The sequence below is a fragment of the Podarcis tiliguerta genome (assembly GCF_965153285.1).
Source record: "Podarcis tiliguerta genome assembly, chromosome: 12".
Lineage (NCBI taxonomy): Eukaryota > Metazoa > Chordata > Lepidosauria > Squamata > Lacertidae > Podarcis > Podarcis tiliguerta.
Window position 1 is genome coordinate 21056052 of NC_139545.1, and position 19340 is coordinate 21075391.

At 43.5% G+C, this 19340-nt stretch overlaps 1 protein-coding gene across 1 annotated transcript; it reads left to right on the top strand.

Annotated features, from left to right (window-relative positions):
- Window positions 1–207: 207 nt before the first annotated feature.
- On the top strand, window positions 208–18861 carry EFHB (EF-hand domain family member B). The gene is made up of 13 exons (XM_083404951.1): window positions 208–373; window positions 1400–1456; window positions 3046–3189; window positions 4457–4637; window positions 6033–6143; window positions 6736–6865; window positions 9506–9589; window positions 10720–10787; window positions 11910–12064; window positions 13699–13906; window positions 14760–14963; window positions 17333–17514; window positions 18530–18861. The coding sequence occupies exons 1-13, from the start codon at window positions 290–292 to the stop codon at window positions 18689–18691; spliced, it is 1770 nt and encodes a 589-aa protein (XP_083261077.1). The 5' UTR covers window positions 208–289; the 3' UTR covers window positions 18692–18861.
- Window positions 18862–19340: the final 479 nt, after the last annotated feature.

Genomic DNA, 19340 nt, shown 5'->3' on the forward strand with positions numbered 1-19340 from the left:
TTGAACAGTGTTCTCGAACATGAGTTTGACCAAACTGTGGGATGCAGGGGAAGACAGGAGTGCCTGGTGTGCTCTGGTCCATGGGGTCACAAAGAGTCGGACACGACTAAACGAATAAACAAGAAGAGCGAAGAAGAAGCTGCGTTTCCCACCTTTGGCCTGTAGGGGGCGGGAATCTAGAGTGGACCATTCCTTCCCCGTTGCTAGGATACGCGAGAAAACATCCCCTTTCCTGCAGCTCTTGAGCTCTCGGCTTTCTTCCTTCGCCAAGCGGATCCCTCCCGCCAGGATGGTGGGAGGGATCCCAGCCATGGGAGTCCCCAGGCCAGCGTATCCGGGGAGGTTTTTCGACCGCTTTCCCGAGCTCCCCACCGTGAGTTTTCTCTGCCCTTCTCTTCCCCCCCTTCCCTTTCTCTTCTCCCCCGCATCTTTATAAAGATGTTTGACTGACACTTGCTCAACCCTTCCGCTCCTGTTTAACGTCAGGCCTCTCCTTAAAACAGCTCCAGAGAGCAGCCTGGAGAAGGACGGCACTTTCAAGGGGGTGGGATTTGGCCATAATTTGCAGGTGGAAGGTGCATTACCCTGGCATCAAAAAACCAGACGATTGCTAGTTAGAGGGCTGGATCCACTCTTAAAAGGCAGATCCACACCATGCATAAAAAGTACACCCAACACTCGTTTAGAGTGCAGAGCTTCCGTCCAAAACAGCCTTTCTGAACCTGTGGGTCCCCAGATGTTATTGAACTACAACTCCTATCACCCCTAGCTAGCAAGGCCAGAGTTCAGGGATGATGGGAGCTGTAGTCCAACAACAACTGGGGACACACAGGTGAATCCTGGGAATTGTAGTTTCCCCCCTTGCACAGCGGCAGTTCCCAGCACCCTTAACAAACCAGCCCAAGTTACTAACTTAAGTCCTATTGATTTCAATGGCTCGAAGCATGGCTAACAGTGCGCTCCTAACATGTCTACTCAAAAGTAAGTCCAACTGAGTTCCATGGATTTTACTGTGAGGCAAGTGGGGTTAGGATTGCAGCCTAAGGCTGGATCCCGCCCAGATTTGATAATACCAGGCAAAATGAACCAGCAGTCTGACCTGGTATGTATAAGGTTGTGTACACACTATATTGTTAAAGCACATTCAAAGCACAGTCTTTCCCTCAAAGAACTCTGGGCACTGTAGTTTGTTAAGGGTTGCTGGGGATTGTATGTCCATAAACGATGAACCCATAGATCATGGAAATTATTTATTTTTTGGCTATAGAGCGAAAAGATATGCACAAATGCGAAATGAATTTTATTCAGACATATACCTTTATAAACATATCAGTGTTGTGAGCGTTTTTGTTATTACGATCTCTTGTCTATGTTGTTTGTCTTTGCTTGCTTTTTTCAGGCTGGAAAGCTGATGTCCATTGGAGAAACAGCTGGCCATTGTCTCACTGACGTCTTTGTAAGCACCCTATTTGACTATTGATTGTCCTATGTACAGGCCAATCTCCCTCCAGACCATTATAGACTTACTATTTTACGTTACCAACATATTACACATATTGTAGGGACGTGGGTTAAACCACAGAGCCTAGGACTTGCCGATCAGAAGGTTGGCGGTTCGAATCCCCATGATGGGGTGAGCTCCCGTTGCTCGGTCCCAGCTCCTGCCAACCTAGCAGTTCGAAAGCACGTCAAAGTGCAAGTAGATAAATAGGTACCGCTGCGACGGGAAGGTAAACGGCGTTTCCGTGCGCTGCTCTGGTTCGCCAGAAGCGGCTTAGTCATGCTGGCCACATGACCCGGAAGCCGTACGCCGGCTCCCTCGGCCAATAAATCGAGATGAGCACCGCAACCCCAGAGTCAGTCACGACTGGACCTAATGGTCAGGGGTCCCTTTACCTTTACCTTACACATATTGTACAAGAGAAGCTCAAGGGGACTGTAGTGTCCTGTTTGTGGTGAAAACAAAACAAAACAACACCTGGTATTGACTGTAGTGGATCCTGAATGTCAGTAGTTTTCTCAGTATTCATTACTTGAACTTGCATAGGGCTGCAATCCTAAACATATTTACTAGGGAATGAGCCCTATTGAACACGGGGCAACTTTCTTCCTTCCAAGGAAACATTCATAAGTTTCAAAAGCCTCAATGTAGTAAATCACAAATGTACAAATAATTTTTTCAAATTTATTTAGAAAACTCTTTGTATACCACTATTCATAGAAACATCAAAGCCATTTAGAACCAACATGCATATATACACTGTACAATGAAAGCAGTTTTGAAAAATTAAAATCAGATGAGTAACCCTACAAAACATTACATTTGAAAATACACAAAATGTGAAGCTTCCATTATTTGTCTTTTCTTTTCTGAGGTTGTCAAACACACTGCTGTGACTTTTAAAAAACAAAACACAACAACTTATTTCTTGAAGCTTGAGGGCTGACTATAAAAGGAAACCTGATATTCCCACCTAACTGTGCAGGTGTCTAAATGGCTTACAAGTAATTGGATTGTGTTGACTACAAAGTAGTTTCTGTTAATTCTGTTTTTGTTCATATAAAGCCCACTATGCTTGTTGGTGTTTTTTAGGAAGTTAAATCCATGTGTCCCAGTTAATACCGAGGACAGAACCAGGTCACTACTAGATTTTGTATTTTCAGAAAATGGGAGGATATACATTTTCTTTTCTTTTTCTTTTTGTCCCAGTAGCCTGGATGCCTTTTAAAATTTGTCTGGTGTCCTGTGAGGCTAACCTAATTATGTCTGCCTACATTTTCCTGCACAACTTCTTAAGACAGTTATGAATTGCAGACTTGGGAGCAACAACTGCTTTTCTCAGTTTTCCTCAACACTCAGCCTGATAAAGAATTATGGAGAACCCAGACGTTTGCCCATTAATTTGCGACATTCTGATTGGTCCAAATGAAGGTGTTAATTACTTTTCTGGGGGATTCCCTTGTCCCGCCCTGCCCAACGGACCAACTCAGCTATCTACAGTATTTGCAGGAATATTCTTAAACTCTTTTTTTCTTTTCTTATAGCCAATTACTCCACCTGTTGTAAAAAAGTTTCGAAACACCAGCAACCCTTCTCCTGGTGCAGAGAGAATATTTTATGGCCGAGCAAACGATCCTGATATTGCATCACATTTGACACATGGCATAAAGTCTGTCAAGTCAATCTCTGTAAGAATTTTAAAATAATATCCTTTTGACTCATGGATAAGAAACACAAACCTGATTGGCCCTGTGCCAGGGGCATTTTATGGACATAAACTGGGATATCCTTGTCCCCTAAAAGATTACCATTTCTAATATACAGTGGTACCTCAGGTTAAGTACTTAATTCATCCCGGAGGTCTGTTCTTAACCTGAAGCACCACTTTAGCTAATGCGGCCTCCTGCTGCCGCCGCGCTGCCGGAGCACGATTTCTGTTCTCATACTGAAGCAAAGTTCTTAACCTGAAGCACTATTTCTGGGTTAGTGGAGTCTGTAACCTGAAGAGTATGTAACCTGAGGTACCACTGTATCTCTGTTGACCTAAGTCTAAACATGGAACCTTGGGTGGCAGTGGGCACTTTGGGGTTTTTAAGAAAATGCTGTGGGCACCAGTCACAAAATGGCTGCTGTGAGGGTGTGGCATAACACAAAATGGCTGCCTGGTGGGCATATCATAATGGCATCAGTGTAGGAGAGACAGAGTCAGTGGGTCAGCTGGGCTGGGTCATGTCTTTCCTTCACAGCTACTCCCTTACTCATCACTCACCACTTGTTTCCGCATGAATCCAGCTTGGCCTGTCCTCCATCCATGGACAGCATGAGTTTTTTATTCTTTTGCCCCCTGTAAGTAGAACAATTCTGGAAACCAGATATAAATCAATTAGATTGTATCCTCTGCCTCTGGTAACATCCTTTTGGGCAGTTTGGGGACCTGTACTTTACCCATACTATTTTCTTAAAAGGATGGGATGTGGGTGAAGTTGTAGTACCCCAACTGTGATCTGTTTTTTGTTTAAAGAATTGAAATGCTAGTATTATTGCTTTCACTAGAAGCATTGCAGCAATAGTATGCCAATAACGTTTCGATTAGTGACATCACTCGGTGGTTGACTTATACATACTAATACATACAAACGTCTGCTGCTGTGCATTCTGAATGATGCCTTTCTAGAAATAACAATTAAGAATGTAAATTTGCAATGCTACGTTACACAAAGGTGGTCTTAAATATGAGGTTTAGCATTGTTTGTTTTTTAACATGAACTTAGTAGGATTGTGGCATTTGATAGATTTAGAACGCACAGGAATGAAAGTTGTGTGTCCCTTGTATAGGAAACACATCCTTTTTTGTGCATTTTGCAGCGTGCACCAGAAGGCTAATAAACGAATGTAGTATGAGATAGTTCAGAATTGCAGAACTGATGTACTTGATGTGGTGTGAAATCTCTTCAGGTGGCATCGCTGGCAAACCCACCTCCGAAAACATGCTTTGAGCAAAAACTTCAAGAGAAGAAAGAATCTGTTTACGCGAGCGTTCGCGAAGCACCTCTTGGGAGATCCCATGATCAGTCGTTACACTTACCCAAAGGCATGGATGTGACTAACACTCTGTTTGGAGGAAAAGTGATCAGAGGTAGAAAAATGAGTACTAAAACAAATCATTGATGAATGGCTGGCAATTCCATTGCAAGCTCATAGGGTCTTCTTCTTTAATGCATACACTCAAAAGCATACACTGTTTCATTTTTTTTTCCCCAAATATTATGGGCAACATTCAATGATGTTCACCCACTTGTGCAATAAGAATATACCGTATTTTTCGCTCTATAAGACGCACCAGACCATAAGACGCACCTAGTTTTTGGAGGAGGAAAACAAGGAAAAATATTCTGAATCTCAGAAGCCAGAACAGCAAGAGGGATCGCCGCGCAGTGAAAGCAGCAATCCCTCTTGCTGTTCTGGCTTCTGGGATAGCTGCGCAGCCTGCATTCGCTCCATAAGACGCACACACATTTCTCCTTACTTTTTAGGAGGGAAAAAGTGAGTCTTATGGAGCAAAAAATACGGTACTTGGGCAATGGGACTTTCTGTTTCTCTTCTGCCACCGCTAGCACCTCCCTTCCCACAAAAAAAAAAAAATACCTGCCCTAGAAGGTCCTTCAACCCAATGAGGACACACAAGGGCCATAGGGTGGAAGAGAAGACCCACTGTGTGGCCAGAAGTCCATTCATGCTGTGTTGGATCTCATCCTATGTTTGGAATAAGGCATATAGGAGATTGCCATTCAATCCTGCTACTACCTTATAACAACATGCAGGTATATTCGGGGACGTGGGTGGCGCTGTGGTCTAAACTAAGGTTACCAGATTTTTTTCAATGGATCCGGGGACACTTTTCAACTTCAATGGATTTTGAATGGGGACTGATTTGTAAATCCGGGGACTTTCCCCAGGAAACGGGGACATCTGGTAACCGTAGTCTAAACCACTGAGCCTCTTGGGCTTGCCAATCAGAAGGTTGGCGGTTTGAATCCCCACGACGGGGTGAGCTCCCATTGCTCTGTCCCAGCTCTTGCCAACCTAGCAGTTCGAAAGCATGCCAGTGCAAGTAGATAAATAGGTACCGCTCTGGCAGGAAGGTAAACGGCGTTTCCGTGTGCTCTGGCACTCCATGCACCAGTAGCAGTTTAGTCATGGTCCTCCATGCACCAGTAGCGGTTTAGTCATGCTGGCCACATGACCTGGAAAGCTGTCTGTGGACAAACGCCGGCTCCCTTGGCCTGAAAACGAGATGAGTGCCACAACCCCATAGTTGCCTTTGACTGGACCTGACTGTCCAGGGGTCCTTTACCTTTACCGTTTTACCCTGACTCTGATGTACCCTATGGTCTCTCAACCCTGCATTGCAACTGTTACTGGAATAAAGTACGTGAACGATCCTTTAATACATGTAGTCTGTTATTTGTCAAGAGTTTTAAGATGTTGTTTAGATCAGGTTATTTCATTACATGTAACGGTTCCCTTTCAGAGGGTCCTAGTGGAGACGTTATAAATCCACCAAAGACATTTGACGAAGTCCAGAGGGAAGCAGAAGAAGGACATGATTTGTATGTTGTAACACACAATGATTATTACGTTGGTGAGTAAGAAGGAAACGGAAAAGTCATACATAGATATATATTTTTTAAAATGACCATGGATTATTGCCATTTTGCATACATAAAAAAGAAACTTGACACCAGTAAGAAATTCTTTCCAAAGAGCTGCTAAGAAATGCAGTAATCTCATGACACTTTTCATGTAAGCTCTGTATTGGAATGACAATTGTATTATGATACTAATATAGCATATTCAACAAATGTCATAGGTTGTATCCTGGCAACAAGTCACTCTCTTTCCACATCACTTTATTATGATCCTAGACATTTCTCATAATGCGCAGGGGCTTGTAGCCAAAATGCTGAGGTTTGTTTTTATTTTGTTATTTATTTATTTCATAAAATGGATACATTGCTTGATTGTTAAAAACAACAACCCAAAAACACCTCAAAGCGTTTTACGAAAAGATAAAACAATAAAACTGAGGGAAAAAATTCACAACCATATTTTAAAACATACAAAAGTTAAAATGCTAAGCAGATTAACACCACAACTTCCTAAGCATCTGGGTTGGATTTTTGTTCATTTATGGTGTACATAATAAATAAATACCCCCTTTTTTCCCCTCACAGGGGAGTCGGTTAATAGAAAATATAACCCATCTACGTTCAATAGATTCAATCTATATGGAAAGGAAACCCCCCACTTCAACGACGGACGAAATGTAGCTAGAACTTTACGCTGGTTCCCTGATCTGCAGATGTAAGTTGCATTATATCAGTTAATGATGCTTGGCTTGCCTCAGTTACAGCTTCCTGGTGACACACGTTTTGAATAAATAGCAGATTACTCTTTATACCTTTTCTGGCATCAGTTATCCTCAATGATGTTGCCTCATGAGACATAAAGTGTCACCATGTTGAATGCACAAAGTCATGCATTTCAAGAACATTTCAAGTTGTGAGGATCCTACTGCTCTGGAAAGATATTTGGAATCCACTTTTGCCTCATCTCCTTTTCACCCCTTTTATGTTGATGTGTTCTCCGAGAGCTAGAGATGTTGGGAAGCGGTGTGATTCATGTCTGCTGATTGATCCCTCTTGATCACATGATTCCCTGGCTAGAATTTCCTAGCCGGATGATTTTGCCTGCAGTGTTGAAGATTTCTTAGTGCCCTCTGACCTGCTCCCTTGGTGGCACACTGTGTAAGATGCCGCCGAGACCACATAACACCGGTCCTGAAAGACCTACATTGGCTCCCAGTAGGTTTCCGAGCACAACTGAAAGTGTTGGTGCTGACCTTTAAAGCCCTAAACGGCCTCGGTCCTGTATACCTGAAGGAGCGTCTCCACCCCCATCGTTCAGCCCAGACACTGAGGTCCAGCCGAGGGCCTTCTGGCGGTTCCCTCACTGCGAGAAGTGAGGTTACAGGGAACCAGACAGAGGGCCTTCTCGGTAGTGGCACCCACCCTGTGGAACACCCTTCAGATGTGAAGGAAATAAGTAGCTATCCTATCTTTAAAAGACATCTGAAGGCAGCCCTGTTTAGGGAAGTTTTTAATATTTAATGCTGTACTGTTTTTAACACTTGATTGGGAGCCGCCCAGAGTGGCTGGGGAAACTCAGCCAGATGGGCAGGGTATAAATAATAAATTATTATTATATATTATTACTAACTCTCAAGGCTCCAGTTTTGAGAGCGGGACATCATCTAACCATCCTCCTGCTGAGGGCAGCCTATCCTTATTTTAAATTTTCCTCTGCATGTTTGATTGCTTGCATAGTATTATTTAGGTGTTATGCAAAACTAGAAATACAAAATGAAAGTGGGGATGACCACACTGGCTCTGCTTCCCTATCGCTGACCCTTGCTGTTCTTCATAAGATAAAGTTCAGGGTTCAACATCACACAAGGGCAGCTAGGAGAGATGCGTGGCTCAGGCGCACTGCAGGCCCCGCGGTAAGTGCTGCCCCTCCCACAGTGTGGCGCGCAGTGCACCCCGCCCCCTAGCTACACCTCTGCACAAGGGCTGGATCTACAGAGCTATTTAAAAAAACGCTGTGAAAACGGTCTGCAAAAAAAACCATAAAGTTCACCATTGAAAATATCATTGAGTTGCAATTTCAGCTCCACAGCGCCATCTTGTGTCAAGGTGTTATAACATTTTATAACGCTGCATTTTGACTAATGTAGCTGAGTTCAAGGAACCTGCATAGATAGAAGCAGGCTCCCTATTGTGGACCAACTCACAGTGGCCCCATCCTCCCAGAGAGCTTGAGGCAAGAAAGGGAACAAACTGGACAAGACTACATTCTGGGATTTAAAAATTGGCCAGTTGCCCTCCAGCTCATGGAAGACGAGAGGCAGCAGAGCTACGATTCTCAATTCCAGTCTCTCCATTTATGTATTGTATTTCAGGATTTGTTTAGTGCCTGAATAGCGCTAAGGTCTTGTGATGATGAATAGAGGAGCATAGTATTTGGGCTGGCAGTGAATTACAAAGCCCAATACATTGAAAATTAAGACATATTTTATGCTAATAAGTTCCCGGATCAGTATATGAGTGGGGCACTATTCTCCAATTTACTAAGGTAAAGGTAAAGGTACCCCTGCCCATACGGGCCAGTCTTGACAGACTCTAGGAGGCCAAGGGCCAGCGCTGTCCGAAGACACTTCCGGGTCACGTGGCCAGCGTGACATCGCTGCTCTGGCAAGCCAGAGCCGCACACGGAAACGCCGTTTACCTTCCCGCTAGTAAGCAGTTCCTATTTATCTACTTGCACCCAGGGGTACTTTCGAACTGCTAGGTTGGCAGGCGCTGGGACCGAACAGCGGGAGCGCACCCCGCCGCGGGGATTCGAACCGCCGACCTTTCGATCGGCAAGCCCTAGGCACTGAGGCTTTAACCCACAGCGCCACCCGCGTCCCTAATTTACTAAACACAATGGTTAATCGAGTCTTGAGGTTCCCTGTGATGATGATGGTTTATCAACTCAGGCTTTTAGGCCTGTCCTCTAAGAGTACCCTGCCAATGATATTTTAGATCGCTTCTGTTTATCTCTACTGGGTGTGGCATGACTCAAAGGGTAAACAGACAGAAAATGAACTTTAAACAATTTTCCTAATTAACTTTAAAACACATACCGTTAACCAAACACTACATTACCTTATCCTTACCTGCCTTTTTAGAATTTAGTTTTATGAAAGCGTTTTAGTTTTCTCAGGTTAGAATAGACATTGATATGGTGGAGCCACATGTAATGGATGAGGTCCATCTGGTTTACTTTTTAATTATGGTTTTAATGTTATATGTTGTAAACCACTCTGGGATTCTAACTGATGATGATAATGATAATCTGTTGCAATTCAACTATTTTGCGGTTATCTTTTTTTTTTTTTAGGAAGAAATCAGCACATTTAGTGTCTAAGATAAGTGATGATTTCAAGGAAAAATTTCAGCCTCAGCTTGGAAAAGTCCTTGATCCGTAAGTGAATTAAGAGGGAGTCTTCACAATGCACCCTCCATGAAAAATTAGTTGGTTGTGTGTAATTGGCATGTGTGTGTGTGTCCCGTTCCTTTTCTGCATCTTCCTTTCTGGGGCCTGTGAGTGACATGACAAATACAAATTACTAGCAGACGCAATCATTTAGAAAGCCTCATAGCCTCATATCATCTTGGCTCACATTTTGAGATGTTCTCTCAGGCCGGAAGGGGATGAGGTGATAGTTAACTGGCAGAAAACTCTGTGAAGCTTTACCACGAGGTGAGCAATCCAACCATTTCAGATTTCCTCCACGGCTTCTGTGTGATTAATACAATACGCAAGTTTGTCCTAAGAATGCATTCCACCACTGCTACAGTGTCTGCCTGCCAACTTGAGCAGTGATGGTGGCCTGCCTATGTTAGAGAATGTCAAAGGAAGTTGAGTGTAGGATCATGGAATTGGACACTATGGTATTCTTCAGTTAGTCCCCAAAGAGTTTAATGCCTTACAAGCAACATTAAAAAATAAATAAATCCCAAAAAATTGTTTCTCTTCTCCCGGTGATTGTAGAAATGAAGACATGGGTTTAGCCAAGTTGGTCAAACAAAACTATGATCTGAAAACCGTTTTACTGAGTATTGCAGCTCCAACTTTTTCTATATCCGATTCTGCTAGGCTGCCATGTGTGCTTAGCGTGCTTTAAAAACCCCTTTTTCTTTTCTGACAGATACATGAAAAAGACCTTATATGCACATCGATATCTGTTAAATAAGAAAACAGCTTATTTAGGCTGCGGGGTCTCTTTTGCTCTCTAAAGAAATGTAAGCATCGCGATCAAAGACATTTATCGCCTGTTGTGCAAATATTTCTGACAGTTATTACTATGTGCTAAAAGGAAAGAATGTGTAAAAGAAAAGGATTCTCAGTCGTGAGTGGCTTTGATTCATGTAGGAAAGCCCAAGTGAAGATATTTCAGGTGAACTCTTACCAAATGTCTTCATCAGTTTTTCATCTTCGCTTACGGCACAAGAGGTGACCTGACAGACAGATCTTTCATGTCAAAAGCAAAGATTACGCTGGGGTGAAAAAAAAATCAAGCCTTTATCTAACAGATTCTTTTCATTTTTTAGTATAGCAGACACACTCAACGTTCCTCCGGACCATACATTTGGAGTGCTTGTTTGTCCTGAAGAATATGGCAAGTATATACACGGCCTCCCTGCTTATACACAAGGATGTCTTGGGAAATTGTTTGGAAACTCAGGCTGTCCCATAGCACTCCTGCAAGTTGGCTAATGGGGAGTAGTAGATGGAAAGATATCTCACCAGCCGAACTATTGGTTGCAAGTGCTTACCTGTAAAGCCCTGGGTGCTTCTCGAAGGAACACAAACCCCACTTTGGACTTCCTCTCATCTTCAGATCATCATTTGAAGGCTCGTTTTATGGAAGCTTTTCAGAACTAAGGCAGGGTGCAGTCACGGAGAAGGCCCTTTGAGTAGTGATGTCCCCTGGGAGCAGGCCCTCTCAGAGGTTCAGAAAGGCTTAGGCTACATTCAACATTTGAGGCTCCTAGCCATAAAAATAAAAATGGCATGTTAACAAAGGCACCCAAAAAGAAAAAGAGTGCTTTGTTTATATCAGGGGTCAGCAAACTTTTTCAGCAGGGGGCCGGTCCACTGTCCCTGAGACCTTGTGGGGGGCTGGACTATATTTTTTGGGGGGTGAATGAATGAATCCCTATGCCCCACAAATAACCCAGAGATACATTTTAAATAAAAGGACACATTCTACTCATGTAAAAACATGCTGATTCCCGGAACGTCTGCGGGCCGGATTGAGAAGGCAATTGGGCCGGATCTGCCCCCAGGCCTTAGTTTGTATGCCCCTGGTTTATATAATCAGCAAAGTTCTTAACCTGAAGCACTATTTCTGGGTTAGCGGAGTGTGTAACCTGAAGCGTATGTAACCTGAAGCGTATGTAACCCAAGGTACAACTGTAAAAACATTTTTTTAAAAAAGAATTGTAGCTGTAGGATGAGCTGGAGACCTAGGCCAAATGGCCTGCCTGCCCTGTCCTCTCTGAGTGGCCCTGCCTTGGAAGCTTGCCTTACACCTAGTCTGATGTTCTTTCTGCACACGGTATAAATGCTTAGAATAATGAAACAAAATATGGCTACCTCTAGCAGTAGGAGCCCCCCCTGCCTCTGTTCCCTACAGGGATATGGTGCAGTCGGGATTGAGAAAGGGGTTGCTGAAGTATCACACAACAGCTGAAACGTGGTCAAGCCACAGTTTTCATTGACTGTTTTTTTTCTATAGGTGTCGGGGACCTTCTTCACCAAAGGCTTCCTAGTGAATTCCTTCGTGGGAAAGACAGAGAAAGGGCTGTCTTTGCTGCGATTCGACAGAATCTGAAGAAAGCCAATTACCACAACTTTGACACGTTATTGCAAGCCTTCAGGCATTACGATAAGGTGAGCCTTGTGCCAAGATGTCAAGCTCATGACAAGCGAATGCTGCGGGAAATGCCTATATTCTTGCTGTTAGTATTGTACTTGGAATAATACAAATACTGCCGTGGTAAATAGTTACCAGCACTTGTACTGCCTTTAATCTGACACTGTACTCTGGCCTTTGAGCCATGAGATGTATATGTTCAGAGCCTACCCTATTTTTTGCGATTGCAATTTTTGCAATTTTAAGTTTTTAAATAGTGGAAGTAGCATACCAAAACATATTATATTAGGGGAAATTGCTTTGCATAAATTAGGAAGAATTGCCTGCAAACATGTCTATTAAGAGAAATTCACACTAAAACATAGATGGATTTTCATTAATACCTTTTAAATTATTATTATTATTATTATTATTATTATTATTATTATTATTAAAAACTGATGGGGAAATGTAGAGAACTAAACTTAAGAGTAAGGGACGTGGGTGGCGCTGTGGTCTAAACCACTGAGCCTTGGGCTTGCCGATCAAAAGGTCGGCAGTTCGAATCCCTGCGACGGGGTGAGCTCCCATTGCTTGGTCCCAGCTCCTGCCAAGCTAGCAGTTCAAAAGCACGCCAAAACGTGCAAGTAGATTAATTGGTACCGCTCCGGCGGGAAGGTAAACGGCGTTTCCGTACGCTGCTTGGTGTCGGTGTTCAGCTGCGCCAGAAGTGGCTTAGTCATGCTGGCCACATGACCTGGAAAAACTGTCTGCGGAGGAGACAAACGCCGGCTCCCTCAGCCAGTAAAGCGAGATGAGCTCCACAACCCCAGGGTCATTTGCAACTGGGCTTAACTGTCAGGGGTCCCTTTACTTTTACCTTTAAACCTAAGAGTGAGAAAATTAGAAACTGAATTTTGCAGATTCACCCATTCCTAAGTACAAGCAGGGACAACCCAAAGCATTTTGCCGCCCGCTCCAAAGATGGTACCCTCCACCCCAACCCATTTCAAGAACAGAAGTCAACCAGAGTGTGAGCTGCCTTTTGCTTCAGCACTAGCAATGGGATAGTATTTTCCATTGCACCTGAGGCAGCAGGCTAGCGGGGTCTGGGACACTTCCCAACAGAAGGGAATGGCTGGAGGGCTCAGGACGACCTGCTAGGAAACGTCTGCTGTGGCTTCCCAGAAACTCTCCCCCCCCCTGCCACTGAGTCATAGGGCCGGCCTTGGGTGCAAGGATCGTAGTTAAATTAAAATGGGCTACTTGCATTTTTGGGACGCGGGTGGCGCTGTGGGTTAAACCACAGAGCCTAGGACTTGCCGATCAGAAGGTCGGCGGTTCGAATCCCCGCAATGGGGTGAGCGCCCGTTGTTCGGTCCCTGCTCCTGCCAACCTAGCAGTTTGAAAGCATGTCAAAGTGCAAGTAGATAAATAGGTACCACTCTGACAGGAAGGTAAACGGCGTTTCCATGCGCTGCTCTAATTCTCCAGAAGTGGCTTAGTCCTGCTGGCCACATGACCGGAAGCTGTACACCGGGTCCCTCGGCCAGTAAAGCGAGATGAGCACCGCAACCCCAGAGTCGGCCACGACTGGACCTAATGGTCAGGGGTCCCTTTACCTGTACCTTTTACCTGCATTTTTATTACACACACTGTGCTGTTTAACTAGGATGGTGATCGGAAAATCAGCAGAGATGACTTGAAGAAGGCCTGCTTCCAGCTGAATCTGGACTTGGATCAAGAGCTCCTGGATGCTTTATTTAATTACTGCGATTTGGATCAAGACGGGTTTATAGACTATCTGGAGTTTGCGAACTTCCTCAACTGGAAAGACAAAACGTCTATCAAAGAGTATGAAGAAAAAATAATCACGAAAGGTATGTGGGAAATAACGGTTTTAAACCACAGATGTGGTTCTAATGTACGTATACATACATGCCTGGCTCTTTAAAAAAAAAAAATGTTTAGGGGTACTCTCATTTTGACTCAAGAAAATCACCATTTTATAGTTCAAATTGGGGAAACTAAATACAGTAAATGGACAAAAGTACAAAGATTCACAAAATCTTTAGGGGTATGCATCCCCCTGCGTCCCCCCAGAAAAAAGCACTGCATACATGCATATATACATATATTCATACAAACACACACACACACACACACGATTCCATGAGTATTCCCTAAAGCAGTGGTTCCTAACCTTTTTGTTACGGTCTACCACAAGTCCAAACTTATTTGGTATGGTGACCCATTGTTTTATTCTCAGGTGAATTTTGAACCTTACCTTTTCAGCCGCTTTTGGTTTTGTGCATTTTAACTTCACGCTTGCTTGTTTTATAACCATTACTTGAGGCATCCAAGCAAAAATGTATCTAGCACGCCTCTTAAAGTGGATTTTTTTTTGGAAATATTTATAGTACTCACAAAGTTATACATAGCTTTGTTTATGGGAATGTAAGAATACCAACCATCTTATTGCAAGATATTGCTCCGTGAGTTATAAACACGTATTTTAAAAACGTATGGTTACATAAGCAGTGTTAGATGTAATGAACTACAAATAGTTTGAATAGTTTTATACATGATGAAGTCCATTTTCTCAAGTATCAGTATGATGACTGAGTTTGCCTGTTAGCCATGTTATATCTGGAGGGCGCTGCAATGGCGTTGCAACTTTTCGTGACAGTAACAAATACTTTTTCCCATTTCGTTATCATTTATTTTTCACAGGCAGAAGACCAGCGGCCTTTGACCTCATTCCACAAGAAGCAGATCAGGATGCTGTGCTGAAGAAGGAAGACATAGTACTAAAGGAACCGGGAAGTGAAGAGAAAACACCCAGAACACTTTCGAGACCGACAGACCGGGTGTTTTCTGACTACCGCACAACCTCTTCTCAGTATAATGCAGTTGTAGGAGGCATTCCGTCATCATGTATGCACAAGACATCCTTTTCATTGCCAAGTTATTTAAAATGTTTGCAGATGCCACTGGCAAATGTAATAATTAACCATATTGTCACTAAGGGTACTCTAGATGGCAGTTGCTTTTGCTCTTAGTTGGGGCATTGTGGTTTGCAATGGGGAGTGTGGAAAGTGCCATATAAACACACATGCACTTCTTCTTCCTCTTCTTCCTCTTCTTCCTCTTCTTCCTCTTCTTCCTCTTCTTCCTCTTCTTCTTCTTCCTCCTCTTCTTCTCCTTCTTCTTCTCTTCTCTTCTTTGGGGATCACTCATAGTGTCATGGATGAGTTGTGAGTGCTAGCAGAGATAAGAGTCCAGGAATCCAGCCATATTTACAAAGTTTATTGCTTCTTTCTTGCTATTTACAATCGGCTCTGAAAGTACGTCTCTGTCATGGCGAGTCAGTTGCCTTGACTGAGGAACCTTTCGGTTTTCCCCAGCATATCCACTTCCTAAGCCCAACCCCCCTCCTTCCTCTCTTACGAGAGTGGCTTGGCCCCAGAAGTGCCTTCCCCCTCTCAGATTCATTGCCTCCTGACAGCTTTTCGTCACCTTCCTCGTCGGAGGAAGAACAGCTGCTAATTAAAGGAGCTTTCTCTTGGTAAGTCCCCATTCTCTCCCCCTTCTCTGCCTCCAATTCCCTGACACATAGCCAAATAAGATTGTCTTCCATAAACAAGAGTACGTAACACGAGTCTTCCCTTAACAGTGAGTCCGTAAGTGACTGTGGAGGCCAGTTCTGGATCCACACATCCTTCCACAGTGGGGAGATAGGTTTACGGGCGGGAGTTGATCATGCTGAGGGTTTGCCAAGCGTGCCTTCCTCTTAGCGCGTTTCTCCCTTTTGTCCTGAGTTGGAGCGTCTTCAAAGCCCATGACACCTCCGGTAAAGGCTGTTCTCCTTGCACTACCCCCATGTTCAAACCATTAAGCAACTTACATATCTTGCATACCCTCCAAGTGTCCCTGTTTTCCAGGGACAGTCCCAGAACTGAAAAAGCCATCCCGACTTCTGATTTGATCCTGGAAAGATGGGGGGGGGGGGGAGGATGAGCCGGCGCTTGTCCTGAGCGGTGGCGGCGGCAGTGGCTGCTGCGAGGGACCACCCCATTGCCTCTCTATGGCCACTTCTGCTGGCCCCCTCCCTTGGGCAGCTCGTAGCAGCTGCTGGAGTGCAGGCGAGAAGGAGAGGTTGTTGCTCCTGAGGTTCAGCCACGCATAATGTGCCAGCCCTGAGGTGCAGGCAGAGGCCAGGGCCACCCTGAGCGGGAAGAAAGAGGAAGCAGAGCAGAGCGCAAGGAGTCTTGATTTTAAAAAACCCAAAACCTTTGTGCGTCCTCATCTAATCTTTCCCCTTCCCACAATTTATTTATTGGTGTGTGTTTTTCTTTTTGTAAATCTACCAAAGAATCAAACCAAGATTAAGGGGTTTTCCCAGGACGGTGGAGGGTGTGTGTGTCCCGTTGGTGTAGTGGTGGTGGAAATGCTGGGGGGGGGGGGAGAGATGAGGGGTCATGGAGGGTCATTTGCAAGGGAGTGAGAAATGTCCCTATTTTCATTTCGGAGGGCATGATCTTGCATATAGTTTCTACTTCTTTATCCTGGCCTTTGACACGAGAGTTACAGAAGGACCCACTCTATTCCTATGACTGCAATTTGTTTAACCCGCTTTAATATTGAATATTTAAATTGCTGTGAGCTGAGACCTTATGGTGAAGGACAGGTAAGAAATAGAAATAGGAAGAAGAATATCCCAGGGTCATTTCCATAAGCCCTATGCAGACTGGAAGTTGAACCTCCCTGCATGTTCCCTGTAAGGGTCAGATGTGCCAAAACTGCATTTTTGTACTTCAGTGCCTCATGATCAAGAACCCTTAGTTCATTTTTGGATACCTGAATCAAATACAAATAACCAGAAATACAAATGCTACTATTATAAGTCTGATTTTCAGTTTGGTTGTAAATGTAGCTCATGATCCAGCCAAAGTTAAGAGCTTTTAAGTCTTGTTTTTAACAAGAGTTTCACTTTCTCCCATAGAAATCAATTAAACTTGCTTCTTTGGGCTAACTCCAGTTAGCCCACAGTGAGAACATCTCTTTTTCTTGCATCTCTTGTATTCATGTCCCCAGTTTCAGCTTCATGTGATAACATAAAACCCAGATGTGTACAAAAATTAAGGGAGCACTGAATTTTGAAAAGAAAACTTTGGGTTGGAAACTCAGCTCTTTAACAGAATATGTTCATTTCAGGTATATTGTGTGATCTGGTTCTTTGTGAACAACTTCCTCTAACACATTGCTTTCTTCCATTTCTCTCTTTGCCACCTGTTTCCCTACAGATTACCCACTCCTTGGTGTCCCAACCATTCGATCAGACATTCCAGCTCCTCGATTTCGCCGCATCAGTGACAACACCAATTATGGTGATCAAGCCACTGTTTATGGGTTGTTATACCCCTCGATCTATAGCAATAAAGGAGTGTACGAGACAGACTTCTTCAAGACAAGATCAAAGGATGAGGTAGAGGACATTTTTTGAGAGTTCATTCATATCAGCTCTACAATTCTATGAGTCTATGAGTGCTATCTAAGCCAGGGGTTCACAGATTTCACCCTCGCCAACTTTCTTGAATACTGAAGCATCCACAAGCGATTACATAATTTGCTTTGTCTAAGATCTGTGTATTCTCACATAATGGAATTAGTATTTAAAAAACAACAAGATCCGACAACATTTTCTTTCTCTAATTTTACTGTATTCATGAATTCCATTATATATGACGCGAAACTTGGTTTCCAGATTAGTCTCTTACATTTTATGCCTCCACCTTGTCCTGACACCGAGCTTTGCACTTTTCTCATCATACTTGTTTCTAATTCCCAGAACGGTGGGCCTAATTATTTTCCTTAATAAATGCACATTGTACAGCTACCTGCAGATAAATTTGAAGTTGGGTAAAGAAATTAGCAGGAGAGGTTAAAGCTTAAGCAGCACATGTGCCAACTTCAATAAAATATTTGGGGAGGGCAGGTAAGCCCCACCCTACATAATCACACAATGCGGCACATGCACACCATTTGAATGGCAAGGTCCATCAACTGGGGAGGGGCCTGGCTCCCTCAAATATTTTATTCGGGGAGCCAAAGGGACCACGGCCCCTAGCAGTTGGCTGCTATATTGAGCAGGGACTGTGATGCTGCCTTGTTAGAAGATCTGTGGTCAAACCTGACTGGATTACTCCAGCCATTCCCAAACTGGTGCCCTCTGGACGAATGACAACCCCCATCTTGCTATCTGGGGCTGATGGAAGCCAAACTACGGAAAACACCTGAAGGGCACCAGGTTCAGGAAGACTGGCTTAGTCCACATTTAGTTAAAATCCCCATCTTTAGTGGCCCACTTAGTGTGTTGTCTAAAGCCTCACTAACCTGCAGTAAATAATTATTTATCTCAGTATCAATTCTATGATTTGCACATGTGTTTATTCCTTCTATTTCAACTGGAGATTATAATTATACTGTATATTCTTTTGTAGATTGCACGCATCTTGAGAAACATTGGTGTGAGCCTTTCAGATGAAAGCTTCAATGAAGTATGGAGGCAGGCCAGCCAGAAAGATCACAGAGGAGAAGTTTGTGTAGAATCCATCAGGAATGTGCTGGACGAGATGCAGGCAGCACACATCAAGAGCAGATAGCAGGTTTCTCCAGGTTCTGTGGTTCTAAATCTATTTCGTTGGAGGTCCCAGGCAGTATTCTTTCCCTGTATGGAGTGGATTATCCCATTATTATTTGGCTTGCAAAAAAGAAAGAATTCTGTACATATGAACGTTTATTTACTGAAAACAATAAAAACAGCCCTTTTAAACCGTGTATTTAAAAAAATGATTCAAAATCCAAAATGCAAAAATGTGTATAAAATAATTTGTTGCCTTCTACAAAATAGCAAATATCGTCATCTTCTTAAAGCTCATTCCAGAGGGATAGCAAGATAGCCTTTCCTCAAAACTGTGACTGCTGAGCATTGCAGGTACACATTTGTTGCTGGGAACTTGGCAGGATAGATAATTAAGTCACCTGAATGATCACTCCTATTCTGGAATTATGAACACTGCTCAGATTCCTATTCCTCCTTGCAGTAAGAGGAATAGGCTTATAAAGTAGGACGGAAATTAGATCCCTGGGTTGTTTTTCAGCAGATAGGCACAAATTTAGCATCTGACTTGCAATTGTTTAACAATACCAGGAGCAAAGTGACTTTCCTTGTTCACCCACTGCCACCTGGGCTCTGTATTATACTGCTGAAATGAAGAAAGTTTGGAGTAACTTAGGCCCCAAAATGAAATT